Source organism: Gouania willdenowi, chromosome 3 (genome assembly GCF_900634775.1).
Source record: "Gouania willdenowi chromosome 3, fGouWil2.1, whole genome shotgun sequence".
Taxonomy (NCBI): Eukaryota; Metazoa; Chordata; class Actinopteri; order Blenniiformes; family Gobiesocidae; genus Gouania; species Gouania willdenowi.
Window position 1 is genome coordinate 44,975,238 of NC_041046.1, and position 22,972 is coordinate 44,998,209.

Genomic DNA, 22,972 nt, shown 5'->3' on the forward strand with positions numbered 1-22,972 from the left:
GCTTTTATTTTGTGAAAATCTGTAATGGAAACACAGCTAATGTTCCCAACCAGACAAATCTAATATCTTCTAAAACTAGCTGCTAATGCGACTTTGTCACATGTGAACTTGATTAGATTAGATTATATTAAAGCCAAGTAAAGGTGATAAAATGATCATCTGTTCTCGGTCTCCGTCTCATTGCTGCTGGTCTGAAGCTGCAGTTATTTTTAACTGTCCTAAAGCTCCTGAGCAGCGCTACGCTCTCCTCTGAGCATTAGCATAACGCCACATCAGTGACAGCCAGCGATTACGCAGGGGATGATTTTGTTGAGTGTAAATGTGAAATCTGATTATCCTCCCAGCTGAGAGGAGGGGAGGGGAGGGATGCAGGGGGAGGGGACTGGGAGTGAAGGAGGAGGGGTTACATCCGATGGTTGTATCCCAGTGAACAGCTGGCTAACATCAGGACAGGACCAGGACGCTAACGCTGTAGTAGGACGCTGAGAGGGACTAGTTCTTCTTCATGGGATGCACTATTTACGCAGCCAGTCCTAAGGCCCTGCCCGCTGACGAGGCCTCAGGCCAGGACTCGTACTACCAGCCCTACCGACACCCCCATGGTAACTGCAGCCAGAGGATAGCAGCCAGCAGAGCCAGGTCAGTGCATCATTAGCATGTGTCAATGTCTCATGGGAGTCAGGCTTTGGATGGATAGACAACAGTTCGGTTCTTCAAATCATACGTTATTCAGAGCAACTATCAGTAATGTCACGTTTTAACCCCATGTTGCTGCTTTTCACTAAATTACTACTTTTCATTGGCTGAGAAGTCAATGAGCACTTTGTCCTTCAGTTTCCCAGATAAAACCTTCAGTGTGGTTTCTCTTTTTCTCGTTTGGGTTTATGAAAGAATTTTTTTCTTTCTTCATTTAAAATCAGCCTCTAATATGACGCATAAAACATGCATGATTCCAAACAATATCATGTTATTTTTAATGAGATGTAAACTGCTCTAAACACACAACCTACCCACGTGTTTTGGGATCATATCACACATTTTCATTGTATTTTTCACAGGAGCTAGCATTATAGCTATATGTAACCTTGTGTGATTTTGGCTGTAAATTATCTAAAACTTATATATACTGTATATATAAAATAACATTAATTGACTCCATTAAGCATATTTAACATGTTTGGTTTGGTTTCTGGAAGTTTAGTAGCCAGTAAAGTCATCTAAACACGGAAAAATGATGACACGATATTTGAGTAATTTCTAAATGAATATTTTCAATCCCAACGCGCTGAGTTAGTCCTGACTGGATCTAGTTTTTAGGAATATTATGCAGAGTTTTTCTCAGATAACCTTAAACAGTCAATTAGCACTTGGTTCAGTTTCTCAGATGAACATTCTGTGTGGTTTCTCATTCACTTACGTAGGAATATTGATGCTACGTAGGAATATTGATGCTGTGTAGGAATATTGATGCTACGTAGGAATATTGATGCTAGATAGGAATATTGATGCTATGAAGGAATATTGATGCTATGAAGGAATATTGAGGCTACGAAGGAATATTGATGCTACGAAGGAATATTGATGCTACGAAGGAATATTGATGCTACGTAGGAATATTGAGGCTAGGTAGGAATGTTGATGCTAAGTAGGTTATTATTATTATTATTATTATTATTATAACTGAAATCCTGATGACTACATTTTGACTAAAATTAAGTTGCAATTTAGTCAAAAGACTACGACTAAATTCAATTTTGAAAAATTAACAATGGTTAACAGATAGCACTGACTCAGTTTAGCCAGCGTGGCTACATACTAAGCTATTGAGGTCCTTTACAGTCTTCAATCTGCAACACACACACACACACACGCACACACACACACACACTTCCTCTTTCCACAACCTCATGTGAATTGATGAGTTCTCACACCTTCATGTGTTTGGTTTTCAAAGTTTCCTCTGAGAGTTTAAAGGAAACACAAATGCAAGTTTCACTTTGTGTTGAACCAATCAGAACAAGCAGATACAGACCACAACAGCTTGTTGGTCTGTATCTGACTACGTCCTGTTCTCAGATGTTGAACAAACACCTTCACAAACTAAGTCGAGTCTGTTTAAAGTAAACATGGGAATAAAAGCCATGAAGTTATAAATCTAATCAGTAGCGCTGCAACCAGGGTTGGGCTCAATTACATTTTTCAGTTACAATTACATCTTCTCTTATTCATGTTCGGTTACAATTACAGTGACCAGTATTTTTTCCAATTACAATTAAATTACAATTATTTTTGATTCTCAGAAAGTTAATTACAATTATGTTCCTTATTCCTAAAGTTCAATTACAATTAATCACAATTTCTGAGTCGAAACAAATAACCTAATACGTTAACCATTCCTCTTGTGTTAGCTTCCTGTTAGCATCTCTAATGCTAACAGGTCCTAAATCAGCTGTAAAATAAATAAAAACAAATATCTATCATCTAATTTACTTCCTATGTCTTGGTTACGTTGTTAGGCTTCATAATCAATGAAAATATAGCTTTTAATAGTTTTGCCGTGGGCTTTTTTTTGTGTCAGTATACCCCTAGATTTCAATTTATTTAAATGGTAAAATGTGGGAAAGCTTGATATGAAACATATTTTAACAAATGTTAACTACATATGTGTGGAACTGTACATAGAACTGTAACATGGTTCAACAGTTTTGCATTAAATTATAATTTTCATGAACACACAAACACTTACGCACACACAATTAATGATCAGTGCAACTGAAGGCAAAATCACATATAGGAAATATTGGGCAATATTCCTACGTAGCATCAATATGTTTGTACGTAATGATTCTAACAAGTTCTGTCTTCTTTTTGAATATGTTACGGTCTTATTTATTCAGAGACTTTTTTTTCAGGAAATTTACTACTGATCTCCTGACATGTTTCGACTGTCTACTGCCAGTCTTCTTCAGAGGTGTCCGCTGATCACTTTGATGTGTTATTGACTTCCGTGTAATAATTCCAGCAAGTTCTTTGTCTTCTTTTTTGTATAATATTTTAAGGTTTCATTTATTCAGACAACTTTTTTTCAGTAAATTTTACGCGGAAGTCATGAACACATTAGCAGACGCCTCTGAAGAACACTGGCAGTTGACAGTCAAAACATGTCAGGAGATCAGTAGCAAATTTCCTGAAAAAGAATTGCCTAAACAGATGAAACCATAACATATTATTCTAAAAGATAAACAAAAAGAACTTGCTGGAATTATAGTTCAGTTATAGTTTTAGTCGACTAAAATATGAAGCATAAAGAGTTCATGCATTTTTTAAAAGCTTTAATCCACCTGATATGTGATGGTAATAAGGCTTGACCTGCCTTTAACGTAACAGAACTAGTTTTGATTGGATACTTTCAAAAGAAGAAACTTAGTTCTGATTGGATTTGGTTTTATGCATTTTTAGTCATTCTGTGTATTTTTTTGTTTTCTATGTTACGAGTAATTTTGTGTATTTTTGTTGTTTGTTGTCGTTTTGTTTTCTTACTGTTGTTTTCTATGTTAGGAGTCATTTTGTTTATTGTTGTTGTTGTTGTTTTGTGTATTTCTGGAGTCATTTTGTGTATTTTTGGTATTTGTGTTGGTGTTTTCTTTGATTCATTTTGTTTATTTTTGTTGTTTTTTGTGGGTCTTTGTTTTTAGTCGAAGTCTGTTGATTAAAATGCAACTTAGTTTTATTCAAAATGTAGTCATCAGGACTATTTCAGTCTAGTTTTAGTCAACTAAATGATCTGTTACAGCTTTTAAACCTGATATGGGATGGTAATAAGGCTTCCACTTATTAAAACTACTTTTGATTGGATAGGTACAAAAAAGAAACTTAGTTCTGATTGGATTTCGTCTGACATTACATTACAAATTCATATCTATTAGTGACAAAAATATCAATATAGTTTTGATCTAGTTTTAATTTGGTGTATTTAGTGTTGAACTAGTCACAGAGCTGAGTTCTCCATGCTGACTGGTGACCTCTGACCTCTGTCTGGTGCTGTGATGGTTGGTTGTCCTCTGCTAACCGGGTCGTGGGAGCAAAATCCTCAGCGGAGAACGTCTTTATTTACTCTACAGTGTAAATACATATGAACCAATGATGTTCATGATGCCTCAGTTATTTTTATACCATAAAGTCTGGGCCGATTAGCATCAAGCTCAGATGTTTACAGATGTTCCAGAGAATACTGGTAGACTGGGAAACTACTGGACCAGACATGGGCAACTGTGGCAATATTGTTTATTAATAATATTTATTTATTGTACGTACTGTGTTTAAATGACTTTGGTTATTATTTTGATTTGACCTATTTTGAGTAAATGAATCACATAATTAACACCACTCTGACACAATGTTAACCACTATTTTAAAAAGACAACAATATGTAATCATAGTGTAAAGATAAACAAGTAGTTTATTAGTAATGTGTTATTTGTGATTAAGTAACCTCTGAAAAATTAAAGGAATGCTGGGAAAAAAAATAGCTCCAGTTTATAATTGAGTAAATGTTTGCTACATTTAGCCTATGAGTGATTATTTATCACAATAATGCTCAATCCAAGGGCCACGTTATCAACATTTATGTCAACATTGATAATATTAACCAATCTTTGGGTATGTTTCTTGTAGTTCTCTATGTTATGAATAATTTTGTATGTCTGTTTACTGTGATTTTTTTTGTTGTGTTTTCTTATAGTTGTTTACTATGTTTTGAGTCATTGTGTATTTTTGTTGTTTTGTGTGTTATGATTCATTTTATTGTTGTCTTTTTGTTGCTTTCTGTTTCATGATTCATTTTTTTTCTTGTCATTTTGTGTAATTTTTCTTTACGTTGGTGTATTTTAAGAGTTATTTTTGAGTAATTTTGTTGTTGTATTGTGTACTTTGTGTACTTTTGGAATCATGTTGTTTTTCTGTATGTTGGTCGTTTGGCATGCACTTTTATTTGTGCTTAATTCTAGTATTGTTTGTGTGTTATGAGTAATTTGCTTTATTTTGTATATTTATCCTTATCAGTGTTATATATACATTGTGTATTTATGTTGTCATTTTTTGCTTCCAAACACTGTGTAATTGTTTTTCTGTATTTTTGTTGTCAATTTGTGAGTCATTTGTGGTGTTTTGTAGGTTTTTTGTATCTTAATGGGAATTTAGTTTATTTTTGTAGCAATTTTTCTGTATTTTTCTGTCATTTGCATTTGCTTTGGGGGCCGCTCAAAATTAGTCTGAGGTCCGCATGTGGACCCCGGGCCACCACTTGTCCATGTCTGAACTACTCTTACAATATTCCACAGTGAATAATGACCATAGATCTATAGAATACAGCTCTATGTTCAGCTGTGTAAACACTATCTGCTGCTGTCTGTGTTGTTGTTGAGAACAGAAATAGCTTAGCTTAGCTTAGCTTAATCTCAGCCGCTCTAAACGTGTTTGAAGTTGAAGCTCAGCCCACCGCTCAGTCACACGCACGCGCTCACCCTCACCACGCAGCCGCAGATCGACGCCTCCTCTCGCTCCGTCACGGCACCGGGGAAACAACCTGCCGTTATTCTCCGGTGTTTTACCGACAAACGTCACAAATAATGAGTGGAGCTCATCATGCAACGCAGAAACGGAGAGTTTAGGACGGCTACGAGGGGACAACACGGTGGGAAAAATCTGGAAGCAACAGGTAGGAGATAGCGGCTGGTCTAGCACGCGACACAGGGTGGGCAAGTAGCGGTGGATTTATCAAAATAAAAGCACAAAAAAGGAAGTCCAATCTGACAATAATAATGAATCCTTGTTTTTAGATTTGCGAGTTAAAATCTAGCTTCGTAGACATGCAAGTACACTTATTATTATTATTATTATTATTATTATTATTATTATTATTATTATTATTATTTACCTTTATTTAGTCAGGAGAGCCACACTTGACCTAAACATTTGTCTGAATAAATTAAACCTTAACATATTATTCAAAAATAAGACAAAAAAAACTTGGAGAACCTGTAAACTCCATTTGATGTGATACAATCGATTACAAGCTTTTTAAATGTTTGATAAATGTTACATCCAAAGTGAATTTTTAGAATTTAATTTCATATTTGACAGATTTTTCCATAAATAAGCTGTTTAGAAATCTAAAACGACCTGGAATTATTGTGTGAATAACGTTAAAGACGGAGACGTGTGTGTGTGTGTGTGTGTGTGTGTGTGTGTGTGTGTGTGTGGCGTGCGTTTGTTTGTTTGTGCGAGAGAGACACTTATTTCAGCTTAATCAGCTTAAGTAGGGTTTAGATGTGCTATATAGATAAACGGTGTTTAAAAAGCCCCCTGATTAATCGATTAATTTATTGATGATTAATCGATTATGGAAATAATCGTTTTTTGCAGCTCTAGTTGAGATTAATCTCTTTTTCAAGTGTGTCCTGGCAGCAGTACATTAAAAACAATTAAATAGTACAGTCACAGAGTTATGATGTTATGAATGATAAAACTATAAAAGCCAACAAATAGTTAAAAATAACACTAAAACAAGAACATGGTGAAGTTTTATTTACAAGGTGTTTAAAGTCTTTCTATAATAGCCTGTACGTTATTACAGTATTACTTTGATTTATTATATGTTATTGTTACTTATTATTATAGGTTGAAGTTTACAAGTTATTTTAATAATGTTATAATTGAATTATTATTAATTGTGTTGCAGGTTTGTTACTGTAATTGCTATGACTAAATGCAGAAGCAGTAGTCTTGTTAATGCTGTTTTATTATTACATCATTAGTCAGTTAAAGTACTCGTATTTCTATTTAAAATAATTTACAGAAGCGTATTGCATTCACTTGAAGAAAAAAAAAATTTCTGAGTACTTTTTTTTTCGTTTTTCAGGGCGTTTTTTTCATGTTTTTTGCAGTAATTTTTTTCAGTTTTTCTTGATAATTTTTGTTTTTGGTTTTTTGGGGTTTTTTTTTGTTTTTGTTTTTTGTGCTAATTTATGCTCAGAAAAAAATTGTTTTTTTTCTTTCAAGTGAATGCAATACGCTACCGTAATAATTCATATTCAACTATATCTAATTATAGTGTTTAATGTTTTTAAACATTTTTACTTCTTCACGTTTGTCATTGTAATATTTAATTTTTTTATAAAATCTCTTTTGATTTAATAAGTCACATCATTAATATCACTCTATTATATCAATGTTAATCATTAGAAACATTGGCAAGTTGGCAACAATTAATAATTATGTTAGAAAATAAAATTAAAATAAAACAAGTAATTTATGATTTGTAGTTAAGTAACTGCTAAATATTGATTGTTACATATCCTGTAAGTATTCCTGCACCATCTTTCTATAGTCATATAACTTATTTTATATAATAGCACTAATTCTATTAGCAAAAGCTGACTTTTTTTTTTTTTTAACAGATAAAGGTATTATAAAACAGTTTTTATCTATGTTGGCTCACATGGCTCAGGTTTCATCTGCTGAGACGTGTCAAAGTGTCCTTGAGACACTGAGCATTACTTAAAGGATTAGTGGCTAACACTAGCACAACTATGTCACTAGATCATATATATATATATATACAATTCTTGCAGTACTTGTTGCTACCTACAGAATAATGCCACACCTTTTATTTTGAAGAGTTGTCTCCATGTTGGGCTCAATATGTGGAGCTTCACACTCTGATTAAAATGTTATTTAACCACAAACATAATTTTTAGATCATTCCTAACCAGTTAAACGGAAAGACTTTTAAAGTTTGTTGTTTTGTTGTTAAACATTGTTGTGGTTTTTTATCCATAGTATTCCCTGTGCTAATGGTAAATATAAATAAGACGTGCAGCAGCATTGTGCGGCTTTAAAATCAAAGAACACACTCATCATGTGTGAAGCACTTACACAATGAGGGAAGACGTCTCAGTGTCAGACACTATCTCAGAGTCCAAAGGCTGAGATTCTGCTGCAGATTCTAGTGACGATCATACCTGGAATAAATTAAGATACAATAGTGACCCATTGAAGTTTCATTAGTGATGGAAAATGGTTTGATTGGTATTAAAAAAAAGAAACAAACTTTCTTTCTCTACCAACTGAGCCACAGTAACTCCCTTTTGTCAGCAGACAACTTATAATAGATATAATGCACTCAGTTTTTGTGTAACTTGTTGACATCATGACTAGGAATATGACAAATCATTGGTAATATGGTGATAATTATCATCCTAATATTGATTTGATTAGATAGAACAGAGGCCTCTGCTGGTTTGTCTGTTGGTATCAATACTTTTATGATTCCTCGTGAGGATGCTGACACTTGAATGAGCGAAACCTGGATGGAAGTTAAAGCTGCAGTGAATAGAATCATGAGACTGGAATGGAAACAACCACGTTCCCCCCTCCCCTCCCTGTTTCAAATCCACCAGCATCCTCGTGAATGCGCACAACTGTGGAACTCTTTGAAACAACTTTCTCACTAAATCTGGCGACTTTCCAACTCATCTTACCGACTTTTTTCTCAATAGCGACTATCAACAAATCTTGCGACTATTTCTTGCATTATTGAAGATCTTTCTGATGTTTTAAAGAGTGAAGGTTTAGGTTTATACGCAATTTATTCCGTCTGTTCTCGCTCTCCCTTTGATGCCAGTATAAGGCGCGGAGTCCGTTCCACACGATTTTTGTTTGTTTAGACTGTTGCTTTCTTCTTTTTACCGCTTGTCTTACCGTTGCACTTTTACTACTGATAGGACATTAACGTGCATCGACTTTTGTCCGGCAGCCAATAGTAACGCCAAAATCAGCTCTTTGAGCTCTTGGTTTGTAAAAAGATCTCTGATTCTTCTTTCTTGCTCTCTCCTTTATCTGCCCCTGCTTGTTTTGTCTTGTACTGTCTTTTGTCTGAATCTAATAGCAGCCTCTCTCTACATCTCTATCCAAAAACCGAAATTATGGAATTGATCAGCTGGTCTCTCAATGCAATCAACCACATTTTTTTCAACGAAAAGAACGGGCAGAGGAGAGGCCGCCTGTCCTGACAGAACGTTTGCGGCTGGATACACGATGGACTCATGGGATAAGTGGAGCATTGTGGGCTTGTCTATCCTTTCCGTTGAGGACCTTGATGACTTCTACATAATTGGAATTATGATAACAGGTATTCTGCTGATTGGAGCTGGCAGTTTTCTGATCTATCACAAAGTCCGGATTACGTTGGAAGCTGTTTTGGGAAGGCTGCCACTCATTTCTGAGGAACTGTGTAGGGCTTTTAACTCTCAGACTCATGCGATAAATGAACTCAAGAGTAAGCAGGATGATACTTTTGAACGTCTACGCGGTATGGAATCTAACTTGGAGAAGTTGACAGCTCAGCTTGAAAGTTAAAGGACCACCATATTGGATATATTGCTTTGAGACCTGGACTTCAAGGCTGACTGAAATTGTGCTTAGCCTGGCCGAAAACAAATCGTTATGTTCATTTCGCCGTTCAAGGCCGGTTTATCGCTCGCTTATCCAGGATGTTTGTGCAGAATGACACTCCGTTCCCTTCTCCTCTTCCCATCATTGCCACCACCTGAGAACTTTGTTTTTGAATCAGATCAATCCAAGGTTTCCCGTCATCTGATGACGAACTGAACTGTGCAGAGATGAAGCGAACATGATCATTTGTTAACACCTTCTTTGGCCCCCTGTTCCCCCTCGCTCCCAGACAGCAGGAGGGGTGAGCAATGTGCCTGTGTGCTGCTGCACGTGCACCAATCCTTTCCTCTGCCCCAACCCTAAAAACCATTCTGATTCTGATTGGCTGAAAAGTAGCGTCACGCTCCTCATTTTCTAAAGCTGAAATCTAGAGTCAAGAGAAGGAGCAGAGGTCCACTGTCCTCTCAGAACACTTTGAATTAGAATATGATCAAAGGTTAGGATGGATTTTAGACCAAATAAAGCAACAACAAAAAAAACTTACAAACTGCAGCTTTAAGTGATCGAAGAAGAAAAGTACAAAGGTGCAGGAAAATGAAACAAAACTAAAAAATGATTATTTTAAATAGTTGATGAGCACCATTTATTCAGACATAAATAGTAAAAGTTCAATAAATTTGACAATTAATGCAAACATTGTTTATATTATTAAGTTTAAATTTAAAAAAAAACTGGAGCCACAAAATGTGTCAGTTATGCACCTGTTCATCATTTAGGCAAAAACATTTTTTTGTTTGTTTGACCTTTAGTAATAAATGTGCTGTTATTTTTGCTTATTTATTTTATGCTTTATCTAATTCAGGTTTTGTTGTCATTCTGTGAGTAAGGCATTAAAATGCACTTTTTTCTGACTTCATGAAGTGGCAACATGTGTATTTTCTTCTTCATTGGTTTTGTTTTTGTCGTGATTTTAATCCTTCTCTTAGAGAAGCTTCACTTTAGCAACTCAGACACAATAAACAATGTTTTAAACATGCTTCCTTTAAACTCACATGCAGCCTGTTTTCCATACGTCAGATTTAATTTCTTCATATTGATAAAATTGAAGTAATCCTTGGTTAATTTACTTTTTTTTATTACATTTGATTTCACATTTAAATGCTTTAATCCCATTCTGTGTGTCTGTGTTGGCGAGGGTAACATCTAATAGATTGTTTTTAATTTTAATAGTCTTGCGTCTTTTGCATGAACCCACGACCACATCCGTGCAGCTCAGGGCTTTAGGAAAATCAGTGAGTGTGCATCAGGTCTTCAGCATTATTAATGCAGCACTAATGACACGTATGTCATCTCATGGGGGCAATGTCAAGGACGTGCAGTTGACATTTTTTGGAGGCAAAATGTCAAGGTCAAGTGTCAAAAATCAAAATTGTCCATATTTTTACGAATATTTATCATACAAGTTTGATGCTTACATTTCATTGGACTGAAGCTGTACAACCTACCGTCAAAAAAAACAGTTGACATACAGTGCTCAGACTTGTACCATTGAACAACATTTCCTTTCAATGTGTGACCTTGACCTTCGCTTAAGGTCATATTTAAGGTCAAAGTCAGTCTTCTGTTTTTCCTGCATTATTACTTTCAATTTAATTAGTAAAAAAACAACATAGAGACATTACTCAACAACAAAATACAAAATAAGATGTCTTTCACATGAACAATTGACAATGTTTGTCGACTGAGCCTAGAAGGATAGAGAGACGTGGAGAAGGCAGGAGCAGTTTTATAACCTGGAGAGAAACACCAGGGTGGTTCTGAAGGATCTCTTTTGGAGGAGATTTACTAGTGTATTGTTGGACCAAGGGTCGTACTTTTGTTTGAGCTGAAGGAGAACACAGCTCAGAACTCACAGTGTCAACATGTTTATGGCTGCTTGTTGCTAATCTAAAACTGATAAATAAAACAAACTCAGATTCAGGCCTTTCTGTTGGTCTTGGTTGTACATTACCTTCTGTTTTTATACTGTTGTGTAATAACAGGGAGTCAAAAACTTCCTTTAATGATGTAAATTAGGAAAATGTTGCTCAGTCTTGTAATAATCTTTATTTTTGCTTGATCCACATTAACTCTCAAAGCGGTTGGAAGTAAATTCTGCTCATTTCTCATCTCTGATGTGGCAGCAGGGATCGTGAAACTCATTTACATAATTCCCGAATCTTTTTTAAATTTATTTTATTTGGTTGTTGTCACCCTAATCCAGTGGTTCTCACACTTTTTTGGGATATTCCCCACTTTGACCACAGGTGAACTTTCAAACCCCCACTGACACCCATTTCCTGAAATAAACATTTGTCTGAATAAATTAAACCTTAACATATTATTCAAAAATAAGACAAAAAAACTTGGAGAACCTGTAAACTCCATTTGATGTGATACAATCGATTACAAGCTTTTTAAATGTTTGATAAATGTTACATCCAAAGTGAATTTTTAGAATTTAATTTCATATTTGACAGATTTTTCCATAAATAAGCTGTTTAGAAATCTAAAACGACCTGGAATTATTGTGTGAATAACGTTAAAGACGGAGACGTGTGTGTGTGTGTGTGTGTGTGTGTGTGTGTGTGTGTGTGTGTGTGTGTGTGTGTGTGTGTGTGTGTGTGTGTGTGTGTGTGTGTGTGTGTGTGTGTGTGTGTGTGTGTGTGTGTGTGTGTGTGTGTGTGTGTGTGTGTGTGTGTGCGTGTTTCATAATGGTCTTTTGCAGACGGGGAACAAACACGTTGTGAATGAGTGAACCAAAGTCTGTTCTCTGGGACTTCACACAAGGTCACATTTTGTCTCACATTCAAATAAGGGTCGGGAACCTTTATTTATTTCTTTCTTAAATCAGACGTCTTAAGCTATGAGTGAAAAGAAATGAACGTTTTGTTGTGTGTGAATAGTGACGGTGAAGTTGTTAATGCTAGTAGTCTCATTTCCCTGTAAAAACACTCAAACACAACACCGACTTCCCTCACGTTACCATTGTTTTAGGCACTTTTTTCACTTACTGAGCCACGTTATATCACCGAGCTCTGCTACAGCCCAACTAATGCTCTAAAACTAGGGTGTCAAACTCATTTTAGTTCAGGGGCCAAATATGGAGCAGTTTATCTTAAATGGACCTCAGAAAATGAGTAATTTAATTATTATTGTCTTGAGTTTGCACTTCCACTTATAAATAAATTATAAAATATGTAACGCACTGATAATATCAAAGCAATAAGTGACATATCGGTCTCTGCAGGATCTTGACTGTCAATTTATTTGATTTTGTGACCCCTTTTTATGGAATTTGGGGAGAAATTGTGCAATAAATTCAAGAAGATTGCAGGATTTGGGAAAGTCATTTTAATAATTTGAGATTCCAAATGGCTGCTATCATGTGATCAGGGTTATGATGGAGGTCAAATGTGAGCCCTGCTTTTATTGTGGAGTTTCATTGGATTTGTGTATTCATTTGGAGATATCTACAACTGAATTATTTGGTAATTTATACAAGAATTCATGGTTTCTTTTTTCCTTTCTGCTACAGGCCGGTTTAGATGCTCTAAAGCAGCGATTCTCAACTGGTGGGTCGGGACCCAAAAGTGGGTCACGGACCTATACTGGGTGGGTCGCCAACAGCTGGTCAAAAATGCATAAATACTTAATGTCTCTCATGTTGGATTTGCCTTTTATTTTGAAAGAAACTTTTGCTCTGAAGCAGTGGTTCTCAAACGTTTTTACTTTTAAATATCAAGAACCCCCTTTTGTCCGTCTACAACATTTTGCTTAGAAAACTCATTACTATTTAAAAACAACTCGAGATCATAATGATGTCATGAATGAGTCATAACACATTTTAAAGAAACTCATTTTGTAAATAAGTGGATAGAAACAGTATTTATTGCAGTGGTTCACAACCTTTTTTGGATCGTGACCTCATTTTGATGTCAAGAATTTCTGGCGACCACATTTTTCTAGAATTAGTTTTTAATCGTGTTTGAGCACTTTTTTTTTTTTTTTTACTGCATTTTAGTTGACTAGTTGAACTAGATTTAGTGAAAGTATTGTGTGTTGTTTTCAATAAATAATAATAAAAAAAAAAAAGAATAACCATGAAAAAAATTCAAAAATCGATTTTTATTTTTTCAAAATTTCAGGTGACCCCACATCGGGTCCCGACCCCAAGATTGAAAAAGGCTGTATATTGCAATATATGGCGATATATCGCGATATTACGTTGCGCATTTCTTAGATCGATTCAGAATGCATCCATATTGATTTAAAGAAGAAAAAAAAAAAAAAAATATATATATATATATATATATATATATATATATATAATTTATTTATTTTTTACCTTTTTCCACTGCAGGAGACATTGTAACTGCACAAAGAAGTGCTGAAACCTGGGCATGTTGACCATCTTGTGTTTTTTTCAAAAAAATCTAAAAAGAAAGTACTAACTTTCTGCATTTATTTGTTGTTCTAGGCATATACCTCAGTTAAGTTGCACTAAAGTTAAATCTGTAGACGATGTTTAGCTTCCGGGTGGATCATCAAGACTATTGGTCCTCCTAATTGTCAATCATGTTTACGAAAGGCCGTCGTACGTGCTCGTGCCCGGTGCGCACCGGGTCCTTTGAAAATGGATTTTCACTTACCGGTGGCCAGTCTGACATGGTGGGAAAAGTGCAAATCTTCTTTTGTAAGGTAAGCTTGTATGACTGATGTCCACACCAACTTGTAAACAGAGCTGTGCACGAGGAAAACAGGGCTCATGCACGCTCTTAGATTATGTTGTTTTTTATTTATACATACATAATGTTCTCATGAAGGTGTACACATTTACAGGATAGTTGTTTCTTCAGTCATATATATAGCATTATATTGTGACCTATGTATCAGGATATGAATCGTATCGCCATTTGCCAGGCAATACACACCCCTAATTTCTGGTCATAACACACCTGGGGTGGAACCAACACTGACACTTTATTTGTTAAATTTCCACATTTTCTCTCTCAAGTAGTGTCACTGCGTCCCCCTAGGGGTACACGTACCCCCATTTGAGGAACACTGCGCTAAAGGGCCAGATTTGGCCCCCTGGGCCAGTGGGCCTCGAGTTTGACACATGTGGTCTAAAATCACTCAGGTGAGCAACGCTCCCATTGTAAGTGGAAAGTGCACGTTGCTTTATTTCCATCAGCACTGGTAATTAAAGCAGAGCAGGTGGTAACAGCCCACGCTCTCCCACAGGACGCTGCGTACGTTTATCTGCATGTGGCCAACACGGTAAACAATCATGTGCAGGTGAGAGAAAGGAAGGTCACCATTAAGCTGAAGCTAAATTATTCCCTGTCAGGCTCTCTTGTTTTTTTTTATGTTACCGTGGGAATTGTAGAAGGTTTGTAAAGGTTAACGTTTCAATTAAGTGCTAATGTTACAGCCGTGGACGAGTAAATAACACTGATTATCTGTTTGTTTTAGTTTCTCGCTGTAGATGAGCTGTTTGATAAGACCTGTGATGAGATGAACAGGTCAGACAGGTCAGATGAAATGCTGCTCTTATTGGGTGGATTTGGACCAACATCAGCAACAGGCGGCCCCTGGGGGCCACAAGAAACCCTCTGTTTAATTAAAAGCACAAAATTACAGAAAAATAGTGTTCCTCCAAAAACACACACTTGACTTAAATACAAAATGAAAGAAGAAATTACAAAAACCCCAACAGAAACACATCAATGACACAAGAATATACAAAGACAACAAAAATACACAAACTAACCCAAAAAACACACAAAAAAGGAAAGACCCGTATTCACAAGGTGAATATGTATTTGGCAATTGAAAAGTGAAAAAATTGGCAAAAATGACAACCTGTATCTGGATTTGTTGACAAGTTTGTTGTTTTTACTAATTAAATTGAAAGTAATAAATGCAGGAAAAACAGAAAACTGACCATGACCTTAAATATGACATTGAGTGAAGGTCAAAGTCACAAATTGAAAGGAAATGTTGTTCAATGGTACCAGTCTAAGCACTGGATCTCAATTAATGGCCAAGTTATAGAGAAAAAAATAGCTTTTTTTGTTTTAGCTTTGCATTGGTGTCACTTTGTTCACTTTTCTTGACCTTAAATATGACCTTGGGCAAAGGTCAAGGTCACACATTGAAAGGAAAAGTACAAGGAAAAGTGGCCACGTTATAGGGAAATATATATATATATATATATATTTGTTTTTTTATTTTTTTTATTTTGTGATGTCATGAACCCTACCGATCTTTTTACAATTTTCAATTGCCAAATACAATAATGGAATGAAAATACAAAAATACCCAAAATAACAGAAAAATACACACACAAAAATACACTAGATGAGAGAAAAATATAGAAAACAAAAATAGACAAACCCTTTCCTGTGTCAATGCTCAGATTGGTCATTATTCTGTTGTGTTTCTATGTAAAATATGTACAGATTTTAAATCACAAACTGAAGTTGTACATGTTTTGATGACATGCAGAACATGTTTGGCTGAGCGCTACTTTTTACCTTGTTCATGCTGGGAAAACCTTGAGAGTGGCCCAGTTAGAGCACAATACACAGTTATTCACTAACAACAACAATACAACGTGGACAACATCCAACTCTGTGGCCTAGAAACAGAGAGTGAACTATTCATCCAACCAAACACACACACATTTAGTCCATTAGCATTCATCATTAGCACACACACCGTAAAGCTGTGATTATGAACTGCTTGAATCGTTGAAGCCACTGTCAAACTCATGTTTTCCCTTTGCTTATATTGCATGATGAGAGACAGTCATTAAACTGTTGAAAACACACATTTCTTACAAAACCTTCCATTTTCCTCAAATTATTACATAATTTTTCCCTTAATTTAATACAAATTGTTCACAAAATCTAGGAAATTTAGAGTGAAGAACTTGGGACTGATATCTGTTGGTTTCTTACATGTTTTGTATTTCATGTAAATTACTCGTTTTCCCGTAACCCAACTAACATGGGTTTGACGGTGAAGAATGTAACTGAAAATCTAATTACACAGAAACAAAATAAAAGATTAAGTTTTAATTTAATTTTTTTTTTTTTAAATTTAAGATCACAGTTAAATCTGTGATGTTTTTTAATGTAATGAAGGATCAGTGTCGCTGTGGATGGAAACTTTAAAGCGTGTTTATTCTCCTCCTTTCACTCTGTATGCAAATCAGCTCCAACAGGCTCTTAAAGTGGTCTGAGCCACATAATCCATCACCGTAAACACAAAGCAGCTCTGATTTGGTTTCTCTCCACGCTGCACTACAGTCCCTCCTTCACTGAGCAGAGTTAGATAGACACCCTCACCTCCACTTGTCCTCGACCACCTTCTATTCTACTACCAGGATATCACCGTACGTTTGGATTTTTTCTTCTTCTTCTTCTTCTAATTCTACTTCTACTAGTTCTTTCTCTACTACTACTTCTACTACTACTATCTGTTATTCTTCTTTCTCTACTTTTTTTCTTCAGAGCCACAGCTCAAATGTAAGTGCGTGAGTGGCAGTCACGGTTTCAGATTGGGAGGGTTTAGGTGGTGCCACTCACCTGGAGGTAGTGGGAGGCAGACTGCAGGTGGTGCATTGTACGATCAGAGGGACACACTTTGTATTTATAAACAAAAGACAGTTTAGGTTCAGTAATCCACTATACCCAGACGTACTCTATACCTGGGCCTCTTCCTCATTCAGGACATTATTGGAGTAGTGAAACTAACTATCAATTGACCAGGACAAAGCTTTTGGCAAAGTGGACCATTCTTACCTTTTTAACGCCATGAGGGCTTTTGGCTTCCCCAGAGCTTTCATAGCATGGATTGGAACTCTGTATGCGGGAGCTACAGTGCTACTCAGAGTGGGGGAGGGCTGAGTCGACCTGTGCATGTGCGGAGGGGCATCAGGCAAGACTGCCCTCTATCTGGGATGCTCTAGGTGCTGGCTATTGAACCTCTTCTTAATCAGCTTAGGAGGGGGCTGGGGGGCCTCATGGTGGGTCAGGTCTCACAGCGCCTTCACGTCTCAGCATACGCAGATGACATCACTGTCTGTATATTGGGACAAGAGGATTTGGAGATCTTAGAGCAAAAGCTGTACCTTTACGCGCGTGCTTCCTCTGCAAAGGTGAACTAGACCAAATGTAAGGGGTTTCTCCTGGGTCAGTGGATCCACTGGGGGAGGCCCACCCTTCCTGGAGGACTTCAGTGGAGTACAGTGGGGATCAAGTACTTGGGCGTGTTCGTGGGATTTGAACAGTTCCAGGCTAAGGACTGGGAAGCCCTTGTGGAAAAGTGAGTGCCCAATTGTCTTGTTGGACCTGGGTCCAGCCCCAGTTTTCTTAGAGGGGGAGGGCTCTGGTGGTCAACACCCTGGCTCCCTCTTGTTTGTGGCACCACTTCACCATCCTGGAGCCTCCGGTCGTGGTGAGCATTCAAAATAAGCTAGTTGATTTCTTCTGGTGGGTCTTCCACTAGCTGCGGGCTGCTGTTCTTCACCTGTATGTCGATGAAGGAGGACAGGGGTTGTACGGTAGCACTCCATTTACAGACTGTGCAGCGCCTGCTCTACGGCCAACGGCCGCTATGGACCAAGATGACGCCTATCTTGCTCTGTGAAGTGGGAGGCCTGGACTATGATGAACATCTGTTCCTCTTAGATCAAAACAGTGTGGATTTGACAGGCAACACAGCTTTTTATCGCTCTTTGCTGAAAGCATGGAGTTCTGTGCTGTCGTTCTCACGAGAGGAGCCGTATGGTCGGACAGGAGAAGAGCCGCTCTTCCACAACGCAGTGGTCAAGAGTGACGTCCTGGAATCGGCTCAAGTAAGACAAGCATTTGAGTGCAGCCCAGCTGAGCCAGGAGACAGGGATAAGGTCTCAGCGTGTGATTGAGTGACTGCTGCAGGATCTTTGGAGCGGGCTCCCATCACACTGTAGAGAAGTCCTGGGGGTGTTCAGTGTACTAAGGGTAGTGGTGTAACAACATGTATACATGACAGTTAAATTTAATCTCCCGGAGGCAGCTGGAGGTCCCTCATCTCCAGTGGAGGGTGGTGCATGCAGCCATGCCCACAAACAGACATGTGGCCAAGGACCAGCAGCCAATGTGCCTTCTGCACAGAAGAAGAAACCCTGGAGCATCTATGGCTGTCCTGCCCCCGTTTCATTCCACTGTTTGGGCTCCTGAAGGTCTGGACCAGAGAACTGTTCATTTATAGTTTTGGGACTCTGACAAATTGTATGTTTTATTTATTTATTTTTATTGTTTAACATTTTAATGATCTGTATCGACTAAAATTGAAAATTGTTAATAAATATGTGTAATGTCTTTCTCTACTTCTACTTTTTATACTGCTACTTCTTCTTTTTCTCTTCTTCTTTAATCTCCACACATTTGGTCCCTGAACAGTTTGAAGTGTACGTATATAAAAACAAATCATGATCCTGTAGGTTCTCAGCAGTAGATAGATCAGTAGGTCATCCAGCTGTGAGTCCTCGTTGTGTTCTGATGCTGCGTCGTGAACATCTGGTGAGAGTCGTTCACACGCTGTTAAAGTACAATCGAGGCGCGTGTTTTTGGCCCCATTCACTTTTCTTTATTTAGGAACAGCTGACTTTAAAGCTACAGAGAACAAATGTGGCCTTCTGCTAGGGATGCTCAATTATAGAAAAAATAATAATTACGATTATTTTCATAATTGAAATCACAATTATTCAAAAGATTATTTGTCAACCAAAAAGTTATTTATGTTTTTTATACAAAAAACATAAAATATATTCTTTAAACATAAATAAAATCCTTCAAACCCTAAAATCAAGCATGTTCACTTTAGCACAAAATAAAACACTTCACTACACGTGACGTGTCTTTGTTCTAGAGCTTCATCATCAAACCCAAAGTGTTCCCGTAGAAGACCATTTAACTTACCACTTGTTTACCAGCGTTTTTGCTGCATTTCTCCTGCCACGTTTCAGACCTTTAGCAACTACTTTCCTCGTGTTAGCCTGCAGGCTAGCGTTAGCTTTGACAGGGGCGGGGTGGAGGGGAGGAGCTTGCATGTGCGGGGATTAAACAACTCAAAGTTAGTATTAATAACGTGTGTGCCAAGCTTTATTATTTGTAGATGTTTGAAATAGTGGATTTGTTTTATTTAGCGAATAAAACAGTTATTAAAATTTTTAATAAATTATTTAAATAATATTTTTTTCTCGATTATGTTATTTTTTGTAATCGTTGGGTATAATAATCAAAATCGGAATCAAATGTTTATTAATTGAGCAGCCCTATCTTCTGCAGGTGTGCGTGTGTAACGTAGTGCATGTGTTTGTGTATCCAGGGCCAGGAACATGACTGAGCAGCCGGAGCAGAGCGAAGACGCCACAGGCCTGCTCTCCACACAACAGGACCTGGACCACTCCAAGGATGAAGACTCACACGGACACTTAAGGCACACACACACACACACACACACACACACACACACACACACACACACACACACCATCTGTATCCTGTACCGTGGTCACGAGTCGTCCAGCTTGAGGATGTTTATTATCACTGCTTTTATTTTGTGCTTTTATTTTTGATGTCAAACAATGGTCAAATGTGCACACACACAAACGCACAGAAAGACACACACACAAACACGCAGAGAGACACACACACAAAAAAATAAACACAAACGCATGCACACTCACACACACACACACAAACGCAAGCACGCTCACACACACACACACAGAAACACACAGACACATACACACAAACACGTGCACACCTACACACACAAATGCGTGCACGCTCTCACACACACACACAAAAACAAACACAGAAACACACACGTACACACAAAAGCTTGCACACTCACACAGAGAGAAACACACATAAATACACACAGATGCACGCACACATACAGACACTCACAAACACACACAGACAGATAGACACACATGCGTACAGAGAAACACACACACACACACACTGTGTGAAGCTCTACAGGAGATGAAAGCAGATATTCCAACATGTGTTATTGTGTCTGTTTGTGTATTTGTTACATAACATGGATTGGAAGCAGGAGTTCTGATAATCCTGGAGAATCTTTTCTAGGATGAGATTTAACACACACACGCACACACACACACACACACACACACACACACACACACACACACACACACACACACACACACACACACACATGTCTGGCACCATAATAAGACTCTTCCTCTCCTCCTTAACACACAACACAACTTCAATCAGTCACTCTTTATTTCAGTTTATTATTTAAAAAAACGTAATCTTTTTTTTATCTCACTTTAGTTCCGGCTGATCACAAGTGAACAATTGTTGACTAATAATCACTCACATGCCTTACCCAGAATGCATCGTGTTGTGCTGCTACTGCTCGTGGTCTAGTGAGAACAATTCATGTATTTTTAAATCTAATCATTTTATCTACAGTAGATATATAAATGCCTGCAGTGAGAATGAGGAACACACTGTCGTGCTGAGTCATTTTCACCTGGAATTATGTCACACTTCATCCAACTTACATGAATATTCTTTACACACCTGCAATCAGAATTTATTAAAATAATGTTATGTAACTTTTCTGTTTAATGATGCACGTTTGTGAAGTTAAAAACATATCAAAACTAAACCAAACGTTGTGGAACCATTGTTTGACTCACTTTCGAGGCTACCATTTAACAGCTAGCTTATGACAATGTTAGCAACAGTCAAACTTTGTTTCTGAACTAGAGCTATTCAAGGTCGTCACACGTCATCTGACTGTATCAGAAATGAAGCTAATGGATTATATTTCTATGCCTTCGTTGGGCCTCCTGCCCACCCTCCCTCCCCACAAGCCCACAAGAGGATGCCCCCCAGTGGTTGGCAATCCTTTCCTTTCTCCACCCTAAACTCCCAACCCCCACCTTCTCTCCATCTGTCTACAGGACTCCACATCCCACAATGCAATGCAGGAAACCCTTCCAAAAATATTATAAAATGAGTGTTTACAGTGGATATCAAACAGAGCAGCATTTTCAACCTTTTACATATTTTTTTGATCCAATTATTGTGGATTTATTAATTCATTTATTGAGCCTTATATTAAGTCTTTATCTGACAAAAAAATGATTGTCTTCATCGTTGTTAAAGCTGGTTTTAAAGAGTCATTCAGTTCCAGTGACTGTTTCTCTTTCTAAATCACACACACACACACACACACACACACACACACACACCACTGTGCATTAGAAACATGAATATAGGCTGATGTAAGAGTAGCTTGTGTTTATTTAGATTCATCACAACAGCCTGATTTTATATGTTCTAACATTTTATATTTAATGCATCTGATTTTGTATATTTCTTTTTAGGAGTCATTTTTTAATATTTATTTTCCCAATCGGTGTAGTTTTGTTGTTTAATTCATTTTCTGAGTCATTTCTGTGTATTTTTGTTGATATTTTGTCAAATCTTTAGTTATTTTATGTATTTGTTGTCATTTGGTATATTTTGTAGATGCTTTGTAACATCTACATCTGAGAATCAGATCAGTGACACATACCATCCTGAAGGTATTAATACTATTACAGTAAAGGTGTGTTATATCCTCCGTACACTGTGAAAACGCCTGTGGTCGCTCTGTGTTCTTTGCTACAGTGCGTTGACCTGTATTTCCAGGCTCAGAGCTCCATGGCTGCTCAGTAAAGCAGCAGCAGATGGTGATGGTGAGAGCTCGTCTCTCCCCACAGAGAGGCCTGTGTTTTTTAATAAGCACTCTCTTCTCCCTCCACCTGAGCGAGCAGAGCCTCTGTGCACTCTATTTATAGGCACACACACACACACACACACACACACACACATGTGCATGACCAGAATAGATGAGAGGTTGTCTTTGGTTTTCTATTAGAGGAAAGTTTTAATGAGGCACAATGATGAAATTATGCTTTGAGGACAAACTAATATGATTCCTCTTCAGTTAATTCTAAATTTCTTCTTCAAAAACCACATGATACACAACTAAGGTTTATTTTTTCAAGGTAATTACACTGAAAAATTACTTGTATAATGTGCACAGCCACATGCAGCCCTCGGTCTATTGTTGTGCAGTCCATATACACAAAAAGACCCCCAGAACACATAAAATGACTCCAAAGATCATACACATTTCCCCGACAAATTACAATACTTAAAATAAAGACAAATTATACACAGAATAAGTGAAATATATATAAACCATGTGCAAAAATACACAAAATGACAACAATCATACAGAAAAATAAATAAAATGAATATGGAACATCAGCAAAAATACAAAAAATTACAAGAAATATACTCAAAATAACTGAAGATTTGACAAAACATTTACAAAATTACAAATATTTGCAAAATATCTGAATATTTCACAAAATATCAACAAAAAT

The 22,972-nt window shown here is 37.1% G+C and overlaps 1 protein-coding gene across 2 annotated transcripts in view; it reads left to right on the forward strand.

The window, feature by feature from the left end:
• Positions 1-409: 409 nt before the first annotated feature.
• LOC114457162 (GRAM domain-containing protein 2A-like) overlaps positions 410-22,972 on the forward strand; it is a 40,795-nt gene continuing 18,232 nt past the window's right edge. The window contains exons 1-2 of one of the 2 annotated variants that reach the window (XM_028439100.1): positions 410-639; positions 19,876-19,986. In XM_028439100.1, the coding sequence (XP_028294901.1) occupies positions 506-639; positions 19,876-19,986 (245 nt within the window). In that variant the 5' untranslated portion in view covers positions 410-505. Of the gene's footprint in view, positions 640-5,527; positions 5,717-19,875; positions 19,987-22,972 lie in introns of those variants that run through there. The other variant, XM_028439101.1, reaches the window with a different exon arrangement.